Source organism: Schistocerca serialis, chromosome 2 (genome assembly GCF_023864345.2).
Source record: "Schistocerca serialis cubense isolate TAMUIC-IGC-003099 chromosome 2, iqSchSeri2.2, whole genome shotgun sequence".
NCBI classification, from domain to species: domain Eukaryota; kingdom Metazoa; phylum Arthropoda; class Insecta; order Orthoptera; family Acrididae; genus Schistocerca; species Schistocerca serialis.
Window position 1 is genome coordinate 166649688 of NC_064639.1, and position 21204 is coordinate 166670891.

General features: G+C 44.4%; 1 protein-coding gene and 1 pseudogene across 1 annotated transcript in view; both read right to left on the reverse strand.

Annotated features, from left to right (window-relative positions):
- LOC126456876 (uncharacterized) overlaps positions 1-21204 on the reverse strand; it is a 288788-nt gene that overhangs the window by 159055 nt on the left and 108529 nt on the right. Inside the window, exons 5-6 of the mRNA XM_050092697.1 lie at positions 17857-17945; positions 7167-7358 (exon numbers count right to left, since the gene is read on the reverse strand). Of these exons, the coding sequence (XP_049948654.1) occupies positions 7167-7358; positions 17857-17945 (281 nt within the window). The remainder of the gene's footprint in view (positions 1-7166; positions 7359-17856; positions 17946-21204) is intronic.
- On the reverse strand, positions 7700-7816 carry LOC126459136 (5S ribosomal RNA; annotated as a pseudogene).

Genomic DNA, 21204 nt, shown 5'->3' on the forward strand with positions numbered 1-21204 from the left:
GATATGAGCCGATTGCTAGTTTTTATCCACTGTGCCCTTTCGAATTTCATTTCAGCGATTAATTTATTTGTTTATCAACGTAGTAAGTAGTACAAAGCTAATCCAGAATGTAAACTGCACTTAAATTCTGTTTGAACTGTTTAATAGTCAGTGTCCGCTGTCTGAACGTCAAATTTCAGATTAATACACTGTGCCTGGTTGCGTTATTTTATAGGAATTTTATTATTGTAAGTGGGAAGTACTAGATAATGTTGAAGAAATCCAAAGCATATTGTTCGAAGAGCATAATATTATTCGAAATCTACCTGTACCAATAGGTGCAGCCAAAGCAGCATTTGTGATGCTGTAATTACCTCATAGATAACGATATTTGTCTATTGTAGTTTTGTATTCCAATCAGAATTTTGAGAGCATCAAAGCCTCATTTCAGCGTGAGAGAGGGGTAAAATCAACAGATGATATTGAATTGAAAGCCTTCATCAGTCTCTTGTTTTTAATTGTTGTTAACAAAAGTAACAGATAAAGCCTGGAAGATCTGTGTGGAACTGATAGTGATGGCATTGAAAAATTTCACCTTCCAAATGAACATAAAACGTTTCAAATTTATTCTGGAGAGCCTTAGATTTTACAGTCGCGCTATTCCTGATGAAAGGAGACAATTAGACAAGCTAACAGCTATTCGGGAAATATTTACTGCGTTTGTACGCAACTACCACAAATCTTACATCCTTGGAGAAAATGTTACAGTAGACAAGAAGCTGGAGGGATTCTGTGGAAGGTACAGTTTTTGCCAATATGTATCAATCAAAACAAACGAGTATGGATTCTTAAGTGTGGATTCTTAAGTATTTTACCTGTACAGTTTGGAAATATACGCTGTGTTGCAACCAGAAGGATTTACCAACTGAGCAATAAACATTTTGATGTTGTTCTGTGACTGTGTAAATCTATATATCAGTCAGGTCGAAACGTGAAAGCGGACAACTGGTTTACTAGTACTGGAATGATAATAGAGCTATGAAGGGAGAATTTTTCTTTTGTTGGCATGATGAAGAAAGACAAGCGTGGAGACTTCTCTAGAGTTTGCTATCAGTAAAAGAAGGGCTGCCCACATTTCCTTTTTTGGCTTCCACAAGACTGAACTCTAGTTTCCTCCGTACCTAAAAAGGGGACGTGAGTGATCCAGGCATCACGTTTGCATGAAGATAATTCGATAGATGCTGACATTGTAGATAAACGGAAGCCATCCACCGTAAATTTTAAAATAGCGTTAAGTGTGGTATTTTCACAGCGGATAAGCCGAATGCTTTGTACAACGCTGCAAGAAATGTGCGCCGCTGGTCAATGGTTGTATTTTTGTAATGATCAGTACAGTTGGAATCTATGCACAAGTGATTTATTGTGGCAACAGTAAGAACTGTATCAGAAGGAAAGAGTTCCTGAATCAGCTTTGTTACACAATGTTGTTTTCTTCGCTAAATTCTGCATAACTATTGAAATTTTGTACAGAGAACTCTAGAACTATGACTTATCTATCAAGAACTCTGAAAAATATATATATTTCTGAAAAAAAGGGTGCCAGCTTGACAGCAGAAGCTCTTATGGGGTTCTTAATTAAGTTGCAATTACCTCTTAAACTATTAACTGCACTAAAAAATTCTACTAGGAATTTCGATAGAACTCTTCACGTGGTGTCCAGAACTGTCATCAGAACTGTTGTACGAATATACACTCCTGGAAATTGAAATAAGAACACCGTGAATTCATTGTCCCAGGAAGGGGAAACTTTATTGACACATTCCTGGGGTCAGATACATCACATGATCACACTGACAGAACCACAGGCACATAGACACAGGCAACAGAGCATGCACAATGTCGGCACTAGTACAGTGTATATCCACCTTTGGCAGCAATGCAGGCTGCTATTCTCCCATAGAGACGATCGTAGAGATGCTGGATGTAGTCCTGTGGAACGGCTTGCCATGCCATTTCCACCTGGCGCCTCAGTTGGACCAGCATTCGTGCTGGACGTGCAGACCGCGTGAGACGACGCTTCATCCAGTTGCAAACATGCTCAATGGGGGACAGATCCGGAGATCTTGCTGGCCAGGGTAGTTGACTTACACCTTCTAGAGCACGTTGGGTGGCACGGGATACATGCGGACGTGCATTGTCCTGTTGGAACAGCAAGTTCCCTTGCCGGTCTAGGAATGGTAGAACGATGGGTTCGATGACGGTTTGGATGTACCGTGCACTATTCAGTGTCCCCTCGACGATCACCAGTGGTGTACGGCCAGTGTAGGAGATCGCTCCCCACACCATGATGCCGGGTGTTGGCCCTGTGTGCCTCGGTCGTATGCAGTCCTGATTGTGGCGCTCACCTGCACGGCGCCAAACACGCATACGACCATCATTGGCACCAAGGCAGAAGCGACTCTCATCGCTGAAGACGACACGTCTCCATTCGTCCCTCCATTCACGCCTGTCGCGACACCACTGGAGGCGGGCTGCACGATGTTGGGGCGTGAGCGGAAGACGGCCTAACGGTGTGCGGGACCGTAGCCCAGCTTCATGGAGACGGTCGCGAATGGTCCTCGCCGATACCCCAGGAGCAACAGTGTCCCTAATTTGTTGGGAAGTGGCGGTGCGGTCCCCTACGGCACTGCGTAGGATCCTACGGTCTTGGCGTGCATCCGTGCGTCGCTGCGGTCCGGTCCCAGGTCGACGGGCACGTGCACCTTCCGCCGACCACTGGCGACAACATCGATGTACTGTGGAGACCTCACGCCCCACGTGTTGAGCAATTCGGCGGTACGTCCACCCGGCCTCCCGCATGCCCACTATACGCCCTCGCTCAAACTCCGTCAACTGCACATACGGTTCACGTCCACGCTGTTGCGGCATGCTACCAGTGTTAAAGACTGCGATGGAGCTCCGTATGCCACGGCAAACTGGCTGACACTGACGGCGGTGGTGCACAAATGCTGCACAGCTAGCGCCATTCGACGGCCAATACCGCGGTTCCTGGTGTGTCCGCTGTGCCGTGCGTGTGATCATTGCTTGTGCAGCCCTCTCGCAGTGTCCGGAGCAAGTATGGTGGGTCTGACACACCGGTGTCAATGTGTTCTTTTTTCCATTTCCAGGAGTGTATTTATATTTTCTGTAGAGAAAGTGTGTCCCACATTAAATCAATTTATCACAAACTATTGTCGCCATAGAAAAATGTTATTACGATTTTCGATAGAGCTCTTGGGGTTCTGTTCGGAACTGTCCTCAGAACTGTTGTACAAGTTTAATTTTTGCGAAAATTGACAAAAAATGTTTTCGATAGAAAAATTTTTTCGAGTATTGTTGTTTTCTTCGCTAAATTCTGCAGAACTATTGAAATTTTGTACAAAGAACTCTAGAACTATGGCATACCTGTCAAGAACTGTGAAAGAAATATACATTTCTGAAAAAAAGGGTGCCAACTTCACAGTAAGTGAAAAGATTTTCTCCTTAAATTGCAATTATCTCGTAAACTATTAGCTGCACAAAAAAATGTTACTTGGGTTTTCGATAGAACTCTTGGAGTTCTGTTCAGACCTGTGCTCAGAACTGTTGTACTTATTTACAATTTGCGAAAATTGACGAAGAATATTTTCGATACGAAAATTTTTTCGAATATTGTTTTCGTCGGTAAATTCTGCAGAACTATTGAAAATTTGTACAAAGAACTCTAGAACTATGGCATATCTATCAAGAAATCTGAAAAAAGTATACATTTGTGAAAAAAAGGGTGCCAACTTCACAGTAAGTGAAAAGATTTTCTCCTTAAATTGCAATTATCTCGTAAACTATTAGCTGCACAAAAAAATGTTACTTGGGTTTTCGATAGAACTCTTGGAGTTCTGTTCAGAACTGTGCTCAGAACTGTTGTACTTGTTTACAATTTGCGAAAATTGACGAAGAATGTTTTCGATACGAAAATTTTTTCGAATATTGTTTTCGTCGCTAAATTCTTCAGAACTATTGAAATTTTGTACAAAGAACTCTAGAACTATGGCATATCTATCAAGAAATCTGAAAAAAGTATAAATTTGTGAAAAAAAGGGTGCCAACTTCACAGTAAGTGAAAAGATTTTCTCTTAAATTGCAATTATCTCGTAAACTATTAGCTGCACAAAAAAATGTTACTTGGATTTTCAAAAGAGCTCTTGGAGCTCTGTTCAGAACTGTGCTCTGAACTCTTGTACTTATTTACATTTTGCGGAAATTGGCAGAAAATGTTTTCGATACGAAAATTTTTTCGAGTATTGTTGTTTTCTTCGTTACATTTTGCAGAACTATTGAAATTTTGTGGAAAGAACTCTAGAACTATGGCACATCTAACAAGAACTGTGAAAAAAATGTATATTTCTCGAAAAAGAGGTGCTAACTTCACACGACTACTATCCTCCACACCTACAAATCCTTAATCCGTCCCATCCTCTGTTATGCCAGTTCCGCCTGGATATCTGTCCCCCCCCCCCCCCCAAATTCTATAAGCCTCTCCAGATCCTTGAGCGTCATGCACTCTGCCTCGCCTTCCGTATACGCCTCCTGTCCCCCATGCGGATCCTCTATGACCTCATTCCTTTCCCCCATCTGCTCCTATTCCTCGAACATATACTCTACACCTCCCACCTCCTTGATCCCCCTCACCCCCTGGTTGCTCCTCTCCTCTCCCGTCCCCGCCCCCCGCCACGCCTTTACTGTTGTGTCCCCCCTACCCTCCATCTCCTTTCCCAAGGTGGCTTCCATCAACTCCCCCTCCCAGATGATGCCTTCTCTCCCTCCATTTATCGCTCCTATCAACTCTCATCCTCACCCCTCGTCCTTTCCTCTGTCCTTTCCCTGGGCTCCCTCTTCCCCCTTCCATCCTGTGTTTCTCCCCGCATAACCTCTCCCTACCTTCCTCCTCCCCCCAAGTCCTTTTGTCTTCCTGTCCTCTGCCTTCCCCACTCGCTGTCGCGTCTGCGCAGCACCCCCCACCCCTCTTATGGGTCCTCATCCTCCATTGACTCCTTTCCCCCCTCCCCTCTTCACTTTTCCTCACCTTTCCCCCTTTTTTATTTTCCCATCATCTGTTCAGTTCCCCCCCCCCCCCCCCTTACCAGCTCTCGACTGTGGTATATCATATTTCAGTGCAGTGTTCCAGTGACTTTTCAGTGTTGTTTTCGTCTTTTCCCGTGTTGCGAACAGAAACCATGCTGTCGCTGGGTGTGAATTTTATGTCTTTTGCGAACAGAAGCCAGACTGTCGCCATGTTTTTAATTGTCTGTCTATTATTTTACTGTCTGCTTCATATGTACTTTTATTAGTATCATCATCCCTTTCTTCTATGTTTTAAGTTCCACGATTTTTTCACCATGTAACCCTTTGTCTCCGATTTTTTCACCTGTTTTTTATTATATATTATCTTCTACTTTTTTTAAAAACAAAGTCTGTAGGCTGAAGAGCCGCATGCTAAGCTCCTGCCATGCCACCCCCTTTGGGGGGAATCTAAATTCAATAAAGAAAAAAAATAGCATTATGCAGTGCGGGAGAGCTTCCACGGGTCTGTGGCAGTAATGAAACACAGCATGACAGCTGTGGAGTACCTGAACACGAATGAGGACTATCTGTATCCGTTCATACTTGATGTATTCTCCGGAGGTGACGCGATTTTCCAGTCATAAAAATCTGTCATAGGGCAAGAATCCTACTACGTTCATTGAGGAGCATGATAGTGAACTCAGGTTGATGTCTTGGTCACCAAATTCGCTTGATCTGAGTGACGGAACCCATGTGGCACGCTGTCGTGTGCCAGATACGTTCCCGCAAAACCATTGGCCCGTATTAAAGACCTGTTTGTTGGCATCTACCAAGGAATTGTCGTAATCACGACACGCTCGCAGAATCATTGCTGTTGTGCGTTCCAGGGGTGGTGAATATCTTGTTCTTCCTACAGATTTCTGGCTATCAAGAAAGCAGTGACGTGTTTGCGGTACTCTCTGTATTCTTACTTGACACGTGGTGTGAAAGCCGCGGAATATTTAAACTTTGTGTGCCCAGTTTTTCTTGCTTTTTGCATTGCCCGTCATTTCTGGTGCTAGTAATGGAAACATGTTTGTAATGGACACATTTTTCTTCATTGCTTGCTGTGTCAGATTGGGATAGAATGTGTCGTTTTATCTGCAGTTCCTTGATTACCTTGTTTCCTCTAAATGGATGTTTCCACCACTGCCACAGGCACTATAATCTTCAACGCTATTAATCACGTTATCGTCTATGAAGTCTTTTTCTGGATCCACTACTCTGTCTAACGCAACTCTATTTGAGCAGCCAAACGAATACTCATGTTTCTGGAATATCATATCCACCAAACACATTGTGAAAGTGCCATCAACCTGCCCTGAACCGCCTTCTGTTGGATAACACACACAACGTTCCAAACATCAATGGTTTCGTTCATTTTTGCTGTGTATGTATGACAATACTGACATACGTATACTAAACATGTCAGCTACTTGCTGGAGGTAACATTGACTGGCGTCTTAATCCCCTCCCACCCTACTCCTCCTCCTCCTCCTCCTCCTTCTCCTCCTCCAAGACTGTAATCGCTGTTGCGTACAAACGAAGAGCAACACAATCACGCGCCGTCGCAGGCATTGTTAGGAATGTGAGATGGGTCTGTCTTCAAATGTTTAAATAAAAATTCCTGTTTGATTCGATAGACGTTCTTTGTTAGCGGTTTCTGCAGTGTTGTGCTAATAGTCCTGTGCACGTTTCACATTGCACCACGTCCTGAATGCTGTCACGTCTATTGCGGAAAGAACCGCTTACCGTACTTCAGTGTACGAATTCACGTTTGCTGCCGAACTGGTGATATAACAGTTGTTGGCCCCTACAGTTTCGACACTCCGCTTCGATTTTGGATGGTGCCTCTGGTCATTGCTTCATTTCGTAGTTACTTCTTCGGATACACTGTAAAATTTCTTAAATTTGTTGTCTTCTGTCACATCCTGTGTATTTCACAGTGTAATAACTTATTTAGCGGTTGGAAGATACTTAGTGCAGAGGGAATTTTCCAGCTCCAATCTTGGCCTGAAAGGTGCCCCTCATACGTCCTAAGGAGAATTAAAACAAAAAAATTAACGTACATTATTTTGTGTCAGATTATTCGAGAAGTTTATAATGGTGTCCAGGTTCGTGAGCATCTGGTCCGGATCTAGGGTTCTGTTCTTGTTCTTCAGAGCGCCGTCCTCGATAGTTTTTGGCTCTAGTTGTTCCAGCGCCTCCTCAACTCTATCACGAATCGTGTTGGTGGCTTCAGTACTTGTAGTCTGGCTGTCCTGCAACAAAAAAACGACGGTTGGTTAGAGCCTCAGGTCGCCGGCCAATATCAATGCATCAAAAAATAATAATGTCACAAAGCGTGCAGTGATACGAATATTTTCACCCGACAGCACATAGCCGAACGTATGCTAATGGGCACTCCGTCATCATGCCACATGTGGCCCACCGGGACCATCCGACCGCCGTATCATCCTCAGCTGAGGATGAGGATAGGAAGGGCGTGTGGTCAGCACACCGCTCTCCCGGTCGTTATGATGGTTTTCTTTGACCAGAGCCGCTACGATTCGGTCAAGTAGCTCCCCAATTGGCATCACGAGGCTGAGTGCACCCCGAAAAATGGCAACAGCGCATGGCGGCCCGGATGCTCACCCATCCAAGTACGGTCACGCCCGACAGTGCTTAACTTCGGTGATCTGACGGGAACTGGGGTATCCACTGCGGCAAGGCCGTTGCCATGATATTGAGGCGATTATGGATTTATAGAAACAGCCTAACATCAGTGATGGTCGTGAGCAAATTAGGTGACATAGGAACAGGAAGGCCCACACTGGCGACACATAGCCCTTGGTAGCAAGTAGGTGGAATTTTGAACCTCGTCTGTCTCTCGGGGCAGGAACTGAGAGCACGTCACTAAGTTCATACACTGGGTGTTTCACCAGTCTTCGCGGTTGTAGGGACGACTTAGCAGATCAAGCTTTACTTAGGAACCCATGTCCGGAAACAGTTCGTGTCCTGTTACATGGAAAACAAGATTCACATATTTGACTCCTATTTACTTTGATTATACAACAGCCGTTCGATATGGCGATCACCAATTTCGGTGCACACAGCGTATCTTCGCAGTAAGTTCGAATAAACTGTGTCTAAGATGCTTCGTGTATGATTAATCACCGTTACTGGAGCCGTGATCCGTGCAACCAAACCTTCCTCCGATTGAACAAATGTATCATAAACAAGACTCTTTATGTGGCTCCACAAGAAAAAGTCCAAAGGGGTTAAATGTGGGGATTTTGGTGGCCAAGAATGTGGTCCACCTCGGCCGAGCCACCTGTCCCCGTAGACTACGTTCAGATGCTTTCGGATGAGAACTGCAAAATGTGCTGCTGCGTAGCATGCTGGAACCACAATTCGTGCCGAATGTCCAATGGCACATCTTCTAAAAACTCCACCAGCACTTGTTGCAGGAATATCAAGTACCTAGCATCCTTTAGGTGGGGAAGGATGTAGAACCCAATCACACTAGCATCGCAGATACCTGCCCAGGCATTAATGCCGAAGGTGTCCTGAGATCTTCGTGTACTAGTGGCTTAAAATGTGTTTCGTTGCTGAACACAATTTGCCTTGGAAACTGTGGGAAATCCACACAACGGTTTAAAAACAAAGCACAGAAGTTGATAGGAGGCACAAAATCCTGAGGGAGCATGGCGTGTTCCTTCTGAGGGTGATACGGGTGGAGTTTCTGTTCATTGCAGAATACATCAGATAGACGATTGAGACACATGGAAGTCACGTGCAATGGCTCGAGTCAATGAGTTCTCTTCCACTTGATGAAGCACTCCCTCTCCAAATACGACAGTGCACCGCCTTCTCGGAGCACCGCAGTTTCCTCTATCGCTTGCGAATTTCCCACTTTCCCGTAGCCGTTGTTCTACTCTGGCAGACAGGGAATGAGATGCAGGAGAAGCTCAACGTCTGTACCAAGAGTACTTTCCAAATCGTGTGACTCCATTACGGCGAGCTTCACCGTAAATTAACAGCATATAGATGTACTCTGCGGTCGTGTACTCAGGCATCCTATTACTGCAGTATCAGTCACCGTATTGTCAACCGACGCCTGACACATCACCAGGAAGCTTGAAAGCAAGGACATCACGTGACACTGCGTCATCATACCATTCATCACTGTGGGTAGTATATCAGAACAGGTGAACTGTGTAAGAAACATCTAGAGCGCGACTGAGCGGCTCTTATTTTCCGTCTCCGGGCATGACTTCCTATGTAAAACTTGATCCACTAAGCCCTGTCTACGACTTCTAGAAGTGTGTAACATGAATTGTGAAACACAATGTGTAGCACTTATATTCGTGTCGACTATGCCTACCACACTGCTTACAGTGTCGTCTGTGTCAGCACGTTCTTTGGTTCAACTTCTGTGTAAATGTTTGATCACATTTCCCTCCAATTTATAACATTGTAATTATAGTATGCTTGTAATTTGAAGAACTAAACTAGATAAACTCCACCCCGACAGGCCATGAAGGCCCAAAGGTATTGACTGTCAGCCGTGTCATCCTCAGTTCATAGGCATCACCACTGGATGCGGGTATGGAGGGGCGTGTGGTCAGCACACTGCTCTCCCGGCCGTATGTCAGTTTCCGTGTCCAGAGCCGCTACTTCTCAATCAAGTAGCTCCTCAGTTTGGCTCACAAGGGCTGAGTGCACCCCGCTTGCCAACAGCGCTCGGCAGACCGGATGGTCAACCATCCAAGTGCTAGTCCAGCCCGACAGCACTTAACTTCGGTGAACTGGCAGGAACCGGTGTTACCATTGCGGCAAGGCAGTTGGAAATTCTAAGAACTACGTTGTGTAAAAATACTGAAATGTTGAAATACTATTTGTAGAACTGGTTCACGTATAGGGAATGTAGATTTGTACTCATGTAAAACCTGGAGGGAAGTACCTCCACTACGAAACCCGCATGGCGAGAATAGAAAAGGCGTATTTGGCGGTAGACAGTCAGTCTATGGCTAACATGCAAATTGTTCACATCCCGCATATTGATGGAGGCAACAAAGCAGCAAGACTGAGTGATAATGCCTCGGATGGGGAAGAGCACTGGTTAGTTATTCAAGGCCCTTATTGGTTGGCTGTGAATTACAAAAACCCAAGAGGATAATTTTCAGAGCCACGAATACGTTTGCCACCTTTATTTCAGCTACAGAAGATCGCCAGCGCCACTACCTGTAGCTAAAGTAAAGGTTTAGTATTGTAATTGTTTGCGTGGACGAGTTATTGATTTACATGCAAATAATAATCGGTCTTTGTTCAACTTTGTGTCGAGAACCTTGAATCACTCCTCAGTCACGTTAACTAGACAGGATCTTTTTCTTAATGATGCAATATATCCGAGTGTCTTATTTTGTTGCACTGCAAGGTATTTATTGCTTTAATAGTGCCGATTATCTCTCGTGCAGCAGCAAATTTCTAAAGTGTTCATTTACTTTTATTTCTGAAATACTTGACGTAAATCTCCATAAGTGAGTAGCCTAAGGTTTGCAGAAGTGTAGATGCAAAGAAAAGAACTAATTACTTTACTTAAAAGTCATTCTTACTCAGATTTGTATCCAGTATTAAAAGTAACTCAATACAACAGTGATCATAATAAGTGGTTATTGGCTGTTGCAGTTTAAGGGCAAACTTAATGAGCACCTGCTTCATAGGTTTGTTGAAGTGTTATTATTCATGTATTTCCGTTTAAAAGTGTTTTCATATTGTGTTTTTGCGAGAAACGTCCAGTTCTCATCTCAGTCAACTGACAGAACAATTTCTGAGTTCCCATGCTAACGTTGAACCCGTATGACAGTTATTATTCCAGTTAAGGCTCTTGTGAAGTGCTGAATAGCTTTTCTGTTCTTTAAAGGTTAAATGGCGGCAATTGTTCAGGCTATAAAAGATTCAGAGGCTCCATATCTTGCTTAAGCTTTGTTTAATGTAAATAAGTATGTGCTCCCTTTGAATACACATAGTATTAATAACAATCTGAACTGCAATTTTAAGATCATTTCTATGTCAGTGTTTCTTGTTACTTAAAGGGTAAATGCTGCTTATGTTCAAATTACTTGTATTCCTCCGTCAGTAATTGGTTGCGTAAAATGAACCTTAGCTTTCTTATGTCGAATACAGAAAGTATATGTCAGTGAGTGACATTTTGTTGTCAAAACATTTTAAATTTAGATATGTGTTGCTCTTGGCACACTGCTGATCTGACACTTGCTAGATCGTGCTGCTATTTCAGGTCCTACTTGCAAAACAGAATTTAGTGCCAAGTACAGTTATATACAGTAGTTAATTTTCTTGTTGAAAAGTATTATCACTTGGTATTATTTTGGTACATTAGGCTGGCGAACGTTTTATTCGTTTACATAATTACAGTTTACTTTAAAACTACAGCAACCTTAGTTTGAATTCCACTAGTTCAGTTACTGCTCCCTATCAACATATAACCTACTGGATAAAGAAACATAGCCGGATACTTTTTCCATTAATACACGATCACGGTCATTTTAAATACCTATTCATACGAGTAACATTATCGGCGAATTGCTAAGGTCGTGGTAACCGGTACACACTCGTCGAAGAATACCAAGATATATGAGCGACGTGCCGCAAGGGTTAGCACACTGGATTTAAATTCGGGAGTACAATGGCTCAATCCCGCTTCCGGCCATCCTGATTTAAGTTTACTGTGATTTCCCTAAATCGCTTCAGGCAAATGCCGGGAGAGTTCCTTTGAAAGGGCACAACCTGCTTCCTTTCCCATCCCACCCTAATCTGGTGGGATCGATGATCTCGCTGTTTGGTCCCCTTCCTCATATCAACCAACCAACCAACCAACAAATATAATGTCGGTCAAAGGCCTCATCCAAAATCGGCGTTACCAGGAAAGTTATCAGAGAACAATTCTTTGGAATTAATGACACTATCTGACAGAGGGTATTGATATAAATCAATGGGGAAGGTTGAAAATTTGTGCCAGAGCAGGAATCGATACCAGGTCCCCTGCTTACCAGGCAGATGCGCTGACACCTGCGCCATTTGTACACAGCGGTATTCGCAGCTGCACGGAATACCCTAGCATGCCTCCGATCAGACACAATTTCTCGACTTTTACACACACTACAGATACAGCGGCCCTCGTCCATTATTCGCGTTACTAGCATCATTACGCCGACTCCCGTAAGAGTTTGAGCGTGGTGTGCAACCGCACTAAAGTAATCATCGGCCATCCTCGCCTTAATTATATATATGTGGCGTGTGTTCTTTCAGACACGTCTGAAAGAACAGACACCACATACATAAAAATTCTCCTGTTGCAATGGGAGGAGCATGAATGTAAGACCAACACGGCAGGAGCCAGTGCAGTAGTTTATCTGAAGGCAACTGTCGAAGAGAGGTTTTCGTGGCCGAAGAAGAGGCAACTTCTAGATGGACAGTGTTAGACAGGGCGCCTCCGTGAAGAGACCAGGTCCGTGAACCTATGAGGTCATTGTCGCTGTAGCAAACCATGTTGCAGTAGACTGGTAAACTGCCTGCGCGCAGAAAACTCCAGGAGCAATTTTGTTGTCCTTATTTCGCTTCGACATTCGTCACAGTTGCGATACCAGTCTTTTATTTGTGCGGCTAGTTTCAGACCATCACGTTCATCTTCAAGCTTAATGGCCGTAGCCATAAGCGTAATCATACAGTTCCTACCAACGTACACGTGAGTAACCAAATATTTATTATTCCTAATCAATAATTATTACATAGACACAAAACGAGCCCGCCGTTGTGGCCGTGTGGTTCTAGGCGCTTCAGTCTGGAACCGCGCGACCGCTACGGTCGCAGGTTCGAATCCTGCCCCGGGGATGGATGTGTGTGATGTCCTTAGGTTAGTTAGGTTTAAGTAGTTCTAAGTTATAGGGGACTGATGACCTCAGAAGTTAAGTCCCCTAGTGCTCAGGGCCATTTGAACCATTTGAACACAAAATGATGAACTTTGTATGAACATACATTGTGATTTCTTTCCATTCGAAAGCACCAAGGTAGGTTTTTAATGGCTTGCACACTGAAATTCGTTAAGAACATATGCAGTTTTTACTAGTATTCCTGTATTCACCAATTATTTTGAACGCCCAGCCAAAATAACAGATTTTGTATTGCTGCTCCCCACCCTTCTACAACTCTGGAATATATCTACCACCTTTCAGAAGAATCTTTGAGTGATATTAATCTGCCGGCCGGAGTGGCCGTGCGGTTCTAGGCGCTACAGTCTGGAACCGAGCGACCGCTACGCTCGCAGGTTCGAATCCTGCCTCGGGCATGGACGTGTGTGATGTCCTTAGGTTAGTTAGGTTTAATTAGTTCTAAGTTCTAGGCGACTGATGACCTCAGAAGTTAAGTCGCATAGTGCTCAGAGCCAGTAATGATATCAATCTGGCGATCGTACTAGACTCAATTATTTCAACTGAACATACACGACCTGTAGGTCGAGGTAATCAAGGACCCATTTCAAGCAGAGACGACAGAAGGCCATTACCACAAGCTGAAGTAGAATACGACGTCATTGCGAACTGCATGTCTAACAATGATGACTGGCTAATACGCCAAGAAAAACGGGACACTTCCGCTACAGACGAGCAAAGACGGTACACGTGGTTTCACGAGCAGCGGAAATTATGAAAATCGAATACACTGTCACCGCCGATATGATAACTCAGGCTACGGTCGTTTTCCATGAAAGTGATAGATTTTAATTTTTTAGAAATGTTGTCGGGTATTCAGTGGTGTTGCGTCATCTTCAAGGTGCGATATTTCGGCAAGATAATTTGTCGCACTCTTAAGGTGGTCCTGATCCCAGACTATCTACCGCTGGGCGCAGTCTTGTACAAGGGGAATCACTTAAGACTTGCACCGCAGATATTGCGGAAATGGAGAGTGCTATTGTCGTGCAGTTTTCCCAGAATGGATTGATAGTAATGGGCTCGTATTGTTAGCCAATCGGCAGGATGTAACTGTACTTATACAGTGCATTTTTTGCGTAAACATACACTTTTTTAAAAGGAACAATGCCCATTGGCATTAACGAACTGAGAGTAGGGTAAATTAGAACGTTTGTTCCAGGATTCTAGCGAGAGTCTTTACGAGATATTGTATTTCGGAAAGTTACCACACTGACACTTGTATAACAGCTGTGGTAACTCACACTAAAGAACAACACAAGTGGATACACTACTTGTGTGGATCCTCACCAGCAACGAGAAAACTGACCACCAAAGGTTGTGTTCAAAATGACCATCGGCAGTGACAATAAACGCTTCTAGTCTGGTGTGGAACGACCGCTGCACACATGCTAGCATTTCAGCGGAGATGTCCGAGCAGGCTGTAGTAATACCTCGTTGCGTATCATCGGGTGTAGCAGGTATGTCCTTGTAGACAGCGCCTTTCAGCTTTCCCCACAGAAAACAGTCTACAGGAGTCAAATCCGGGGAACGGACCAGCAAAGTTACAGGTCCTCTGCGACCGATTCAACGATTTGGAAACAATTCGTGAAGACATGGTGCAGTACTTGTCTGTGAAATATAGACCTATGAGCTGATGGTTCATCATCCTCCACTAGGGTTATCAATAGACCAGTAGTGCATTTTTCCGCGGTTTACGTGGCCATGATCAGTAAATGTGGCTTCGTCACTAAACAAGATATATGATACATCTGGAATATTCTGTCTTAATGCCCATGTACAGGAGTTAACACGCTTCTTATCGTTTCCATGCAGCTCTTGATGAGGAGAGATGGGATAGCGATGGATCCTATGCCGATGGAGAGTGCGTAGGACACTTGCCCAACTCATGTCTTATCCTCCTGTGATAGCGAGGGAGCTAACGTGCAGATCAACTGCAACAGCAGCAAGAACATTAATTTACCCCTCTTCTGTCGTCACTTGTTTCCTTCTGTTACATCGTCTAGGTATTGCACTACCACCTTCACGTAACTGGTTGAAGTGGTTGATGCATAACTGCTAAGATGATTAACGTCTATTGGGATATCTTGCCGCATACACCGTACGAGTACGAACTGCATTCTTCCTACACTTTCCGTACACCATGAGCAAGTTAGGTTTTTCTGCATTGGTAAACACCATCGTCCACTCAGGACCTATTGATTGGGTTGTCACACACTGACTGACCAGCAAGTCGCAATGTACTCAGGAAACACAAAAGCACACTGTAAGCAAACATAACTTCTTATCTAGCAACTACCCACGTCGAATGGCACAAACCAGTGTTGGTGTGAAACGTTTAAAATATCATATCCCGTAACTGACTCGCGTACAGTCCTGCAGCTGACACAACTTACAATCTAACTTACCCTACGTTTAATTTGATAATGTCAATAGGCACTGTTCCATTTAAAACGTGTTTACACAGAAATGCATCTCCTAAGCCGGCCGCTGTGGCCGAGCGGTTCTAGGCGCTTCAGTCCGGAACCGCGCTGCTGCTACGGTCGCAGGATCGAATCCTGCCTTGGGCTTGAATGTGTGTGATGTCCTTAGGTTAGTTAGGTTTAAGTATTTCTAAGTCTAGGGGACTGATGACTTCAGATGTTAAGTCCGATAGTGCTTAGAGCCATTTGAACCATTTTGAACACTTCCTGAGTACTTTTACAGTCTGTTTATTGGCTAACAATACGAGCCCCGGACATAAACTGCTCACGATACCTGTTCCAGTCGCCGCCACCGCCTGCCTTCAGGGTGTAATACGGTATAAAGACGCGGTACGGATGAAACTCGTCATCGTTCCGCACGCGCCAGAACATGGATTGACTTACAAACATTTCTTGAGCAACACTCCGTATGTCTGTCGAGGGCGTGTTCTGCAGCAGTGCTAATGCCTCTGGTTTTCACACCGGAATCATAAAATTAATTCATCGTGTTTCGATGTAGGGCTTGAGCGCACGTGGGCCATTACGATCCGTTGCCAGTGAACAACTCACCTATCGCGCACCCCTCTGGCAGAGACCTGTGGATGACGGCGAACAAGCGTTGATATAGCCCTCAACGATTCGGGAACCGCTAAATGTACGACCGCTGAGCGCAAAAGCATTTCCATCTGCCCTTTTCTCCCAAAAAAACCGCTCCATTACCCGTCCGTTCTGCACAGTACCAAACACAAGAGTGCCCGTCTGACACAGGACGAACCAGATTCTGCAATGTGCGCAGCGTCACCGTCGATGCAACGTGGTATCAGATCAGCATTTGCACTGTCAAACGCAAGGCGTTCGCGTCCCAGCAAACGCAAGAAGAAACTCCACAGTGGTGTCCCACCCGGAACACCTGCTACCATTTCGACTCAGAGATATCAAGTTTATATGCCTACCTTCCCGGCGGCGCGCGACGCTGTGAAATGACGCCTAGCGCCGAATGCTAAGGGATGCCAATATGGGTTGCCGTGTGAAAGTTGCTTGTTGTCCCACTCTACCAGCCCTCTCATTTTTTTACATTCGTTTTAGAAACACCCTGTATATCATTAGTATTTAAAAACATCATCACCATATCTTGTAATTTATGGCTGCCTTGTAGTAACTGGTCTACGGTTGCTATAGTAATTTCCTTCGTGCAGATGGCTTAAGACACATAAAACCAGTTCATAAATAAATAACAATTATTTCCAGAAATCTGGACATGTTTTCCCTCTCGTAAATTTTATTATAATTTGAGGGAAATTTCAGTTAAATGTGTAATACGAGGGCTATTCGGAAAGTAAAGTCCGATCAGTAGCGAAACAGAAACCACTGTGAAAATCAAAAATGTTTTATTTGAAACAGTTTGCTACACCTTCCAGCTATTTCTCTACAGAATCGCCGTTCCCACTTAAACATTTATCGCAGTGTTGTACCAAGTTTCCAATGCCCACGTCATAGAAGGTAGCCGCCTGTGCTTTCCACCAAATCTCTACGGTGGTCTGTGCCAAAATGTAGTCTTCATAGCCAGCGGTTCATGAGAGCAGAAACGAAACTCATTGGGAGCTAGTTATGGGCTGTACCTTGGGTAATCAAACATTTCCCATCGAAAACGCTGGAGGAGCATGCTACCTCTGCCGAGTGCGGGCGAGAATTGTCATGAGGAAAGAAACGCATGACAGTTATGTTATGCTGGCAGCATGATATTAGGCGAAGTCTCTCACTAGACCCTCACACTTGACGGGAGACATTTTTTTTCTAGGCACCTTTACATGTTCAGTGTGCTGTCAAAACTGAGGAGAGTGACGCCACGTGATCGACGGGCATACTAGAGACACAATGCAACACATCCGAGCAAAGTTTCGTCGGATTTTCACTGTCGTTTTAATTTCTTGGTTGATTGGACCTTACTTTCTGAATAGCCCTCGTAATATTCAGCACCAGAGAGCAACGTAAGAATCTGAGAATTAAGGCCAGAATTCATATTGATTATGACAGGGCTAGATATACAAATACAATCCACAAAAGTGGCATATTTCTATACTATACTGTACGTTAAAAACGCGAAATACTCGTACAATGCAATATATCACCTATACCCACATTCGCTCGTATACAACTTGGTGTTTAGCATTGAGGAGTATGTGGCTAGTAGTACTGCAGAAATGAGCTTACCTGTTCACATAATCCATGTATTAGCTCTTGGTGCCTGGCAGAGAGAACGTTGTAGTGGTATCTGGAAAGGCAATAATTTTTGTTTTGTAAACGGTACTTACCAACAATGAGGTAGTTGTTTCCTCCGTAGGTGGCAACGTTGTTGGAGCCATCGTAGTTTTGCATATGCTACGTAATCCTTCTGCATGTTCTGAAACAAACATGAATTGAATTTTTGGTGTGACAGATACACATTGCAATATTACAAGTTCTTTTAGCCAAGTGAAATGGCCGGCTCATGATGTCGGAGGAAAAACTCGCCACAGTCACTTGTGTGGCCAAATGAAAGCTGGTCTCAAAGGGGACGATAGGCCCAAAGGCCTCCACCTAAAAGGCGCCGAAACTCCGTGGAGAAGCGCTTAACGGATGGGCAACGCCCGTCCTTTCTTGTAGGAAAAAGTACGGTGTTAACTGCCGAAATACAGACGGACGAATAACAAATCAGCACTTAAACTGATAAGGTTGTCTTTATTATGAAACGAGTTGTTAACTTCGTTACAAATAGGCAAAGACGGGCTATGTTCCAGCATGTCATTTGCGAGCTATGTTCCAGCATGTCATTTGGGGAGATTTTTCTTTCTTTTACACCCATCAGTTGATATAAAAATTAATAATAACGGCTTGAGCACGATGGATCGACGTGCCGGGTTTTCACTAATCAATCACCGGTTGCTTCAGCTTCTACTGAGACGAAGGTTCAGAGAGACACTTGTTGCTGGGATATCGGCAAGCGCACAGACGCAAGACGACGTCAGGTCCGAGAGACACGTAAATTTGGCGAGATGCTGAACATACATTTCTGTGCTCGTTTGAGGTCATGTCTTTCCTTTAATCATCAATTCGTGGCATAGTTAATTTTGAAGGAACTGGTTCGGATAGGACGAAATTTACGATTCTTGATAGCCACTCAGTGATTTAACTGTATTGAGGAATTCGCCTGGTAGTTAGAATAGGATTTTACGTCTGATTCCCTAAATAAATTAAATGAAACATGTTAATACTAATAAACCCCAGTTAACACGAATTTCAGTTACTCACTGCCAAGCTGTTAACCGTATCCCGTCAGATCACCGAAGTTAAGCGCTGTCTGGCTGGGCTAGCACTTGGATTGGTGACCATCTGGTTTGCCGAGAGCTGCTGGCAACCGGGGTGCAGTCAGCACTTGCGAGGCAAACTGAGACGTAGTGGCTCCGGTCTCGTAAACTGACGTAAAGCTGGGAGAGCGGTGTGCTGACCCCATGCCCCTCCATGTCCTCATCCAGTGACGCCTGTGGGCTGAGGATGACGGTCGGTACCGTTGGGCCTTCATGGCCTATTCGGGCGAAGCTAAGTTTTTATCTAGTGGCGACCGTTGTGTCTTAGTAATCCTGCTGATTTTGTTTATCTACTATACGCAGAGTGCTGTGTGTATCCGCTGTACAATAGGACACTGCAGCAGATTTAGTTGAGAACGCATTTTTTTATTTCATCACAGATGACAACTCAAAATGGCTCTGAGCACTATGCGACTTAACTTCTGAGGTTATCAGTCGCCTAGAACTTAGAACTAATTAAACCTAACTAACCTAAGGACATCACACACATCCATGCCCGAGGAAGGATTCGAACCTGCGACCGTAGCGGTCGCTCGGTTCCAGACTGTAGCGCCTAGAACCGCACGGCCACTCTGGCCGGCAGATGACAACTCATAGCTAGCATTTTTCCAATATACCTTCATATACGACGACTGGTTTTGCCACCCAACCCAAATACGAAACATTCTACCTCTTGACGTCATAACATACTGTGAGGCATAGTTCCATTCGAGACCACGTTCCATATAAAATGTCAGAAAAATTAAATTAGATTTATGCGTTTTCCGTGGTAATTTTGGTATAATGTTGTTTATTTTATCCTGTGACGACTGTCTACGACAGGGCCGCCCACGTCATGCCAAAACTTCACGCGTGCAGTGTGTGGGTCGGGTGCATGCCAAGGTCCATCTTGACATTCGGCTTTGCTCTGCCCTTCTCGGAAGTACATGGAACACAGCGACATCTTCGTGTTCCGCAGAATCGTGCTGTCAGCGGTGTTTAACCTTCGCTGTTTGTTCGTGGTATGAAGGACGTCCACAGGTCCAGTGGCTGTTTGCTCAAAAAGAGACAATCTAGTGATCTATCGTTGCAGTCCTTCAAAGTCAATGGCGATGACAAAAGAGTGGGATGGGACTTCCCAGTTACCATAACGACAGGTACTGCATATTTGCTTTGAAACGATGTTACAATGCAGAAGGAATTTGAAGATTTAGTTGACAATGAAGGAGCAAAAAATTACAACGATCGACAGACGAGATTTATCGTTCTGTACATAGAAAATACTTCGTGCTTTGCAGGCATGGAGCACGTGATGAAATTGATCGTATGAATGGTAACATTTTTGAAGTCGCACGCATTAGTCCATTCTCAGTTGGTACTGTTTGCAATGGAACTGAAAGAAGAGTTTGGAGATTTCATGTTTTACTGTAAACTACACTGAAGCACCGAAGAAGCTGGTATAGGCATGGGTATTCAAATACAGACATATGTAAATATGCAAAGTACGGCGCTGCAGTCGGCAACGACTATATAAGACAAGTGTCTGCCGCAGTTGTCAGATCGGTTACTGCTGCTACAATGGCAGACTATCGAGGTCACGTGGTGACTGAACGTGGGGTTATAGTCAACGTAGGAGCGATGGGACACAACATCTCCGGTAGCGATGAAGTGGGGAATTTTTCATAGACCATTTCATGAATGTACCGTGAATATCAGGAATTCGGTAAAACATCAAATCTGCGACATCGCTGCGGCTGGTAAAAGATCCTGCAAGAACGGGACGAAAGATGGCTGAAGAGAATCGTTCAACGAGACAGAAGTGCAACCCTTTCGAAAACTGCTGCAGATTTCAATGATGCGCCGTCAACAAGTGTCAGCGTGCCAACCATTCAACGAAACATCATCAATATGGGATTTCGGAGCCGAAGGCGCACTTGTGTGCTCTTGATGATTGCACGACACAAAGCTTTACGCCTCTCCTGGGCCTCTGAACACCGACATCACACTGTTGATGACTGTGAACGTGTTGCCTGGTCGGACGAATGTCGTATCAAATTGCCTTGAGTGGATGGACGTGTACGGGTATGGAGACAACGTCAAGAATCCATCGACCCTGCAAGTCAGCAGGGGAGTGTTCAAGATGCTGGACGCTCTGTATTGGTGTGGGACATGTGGTTGGAGTGATATGGGACTCCTGATACGTCTAGATACGGCTCTGACAGGTGAAATGTACGTAAGTATCCTGTCTGATCACTTGCATCCATTCAGGTCATTATGCATCCTGACGGACTTGGGCATTTCCAGCAGGACAATGCGACACGCCACACTTCCCTAACT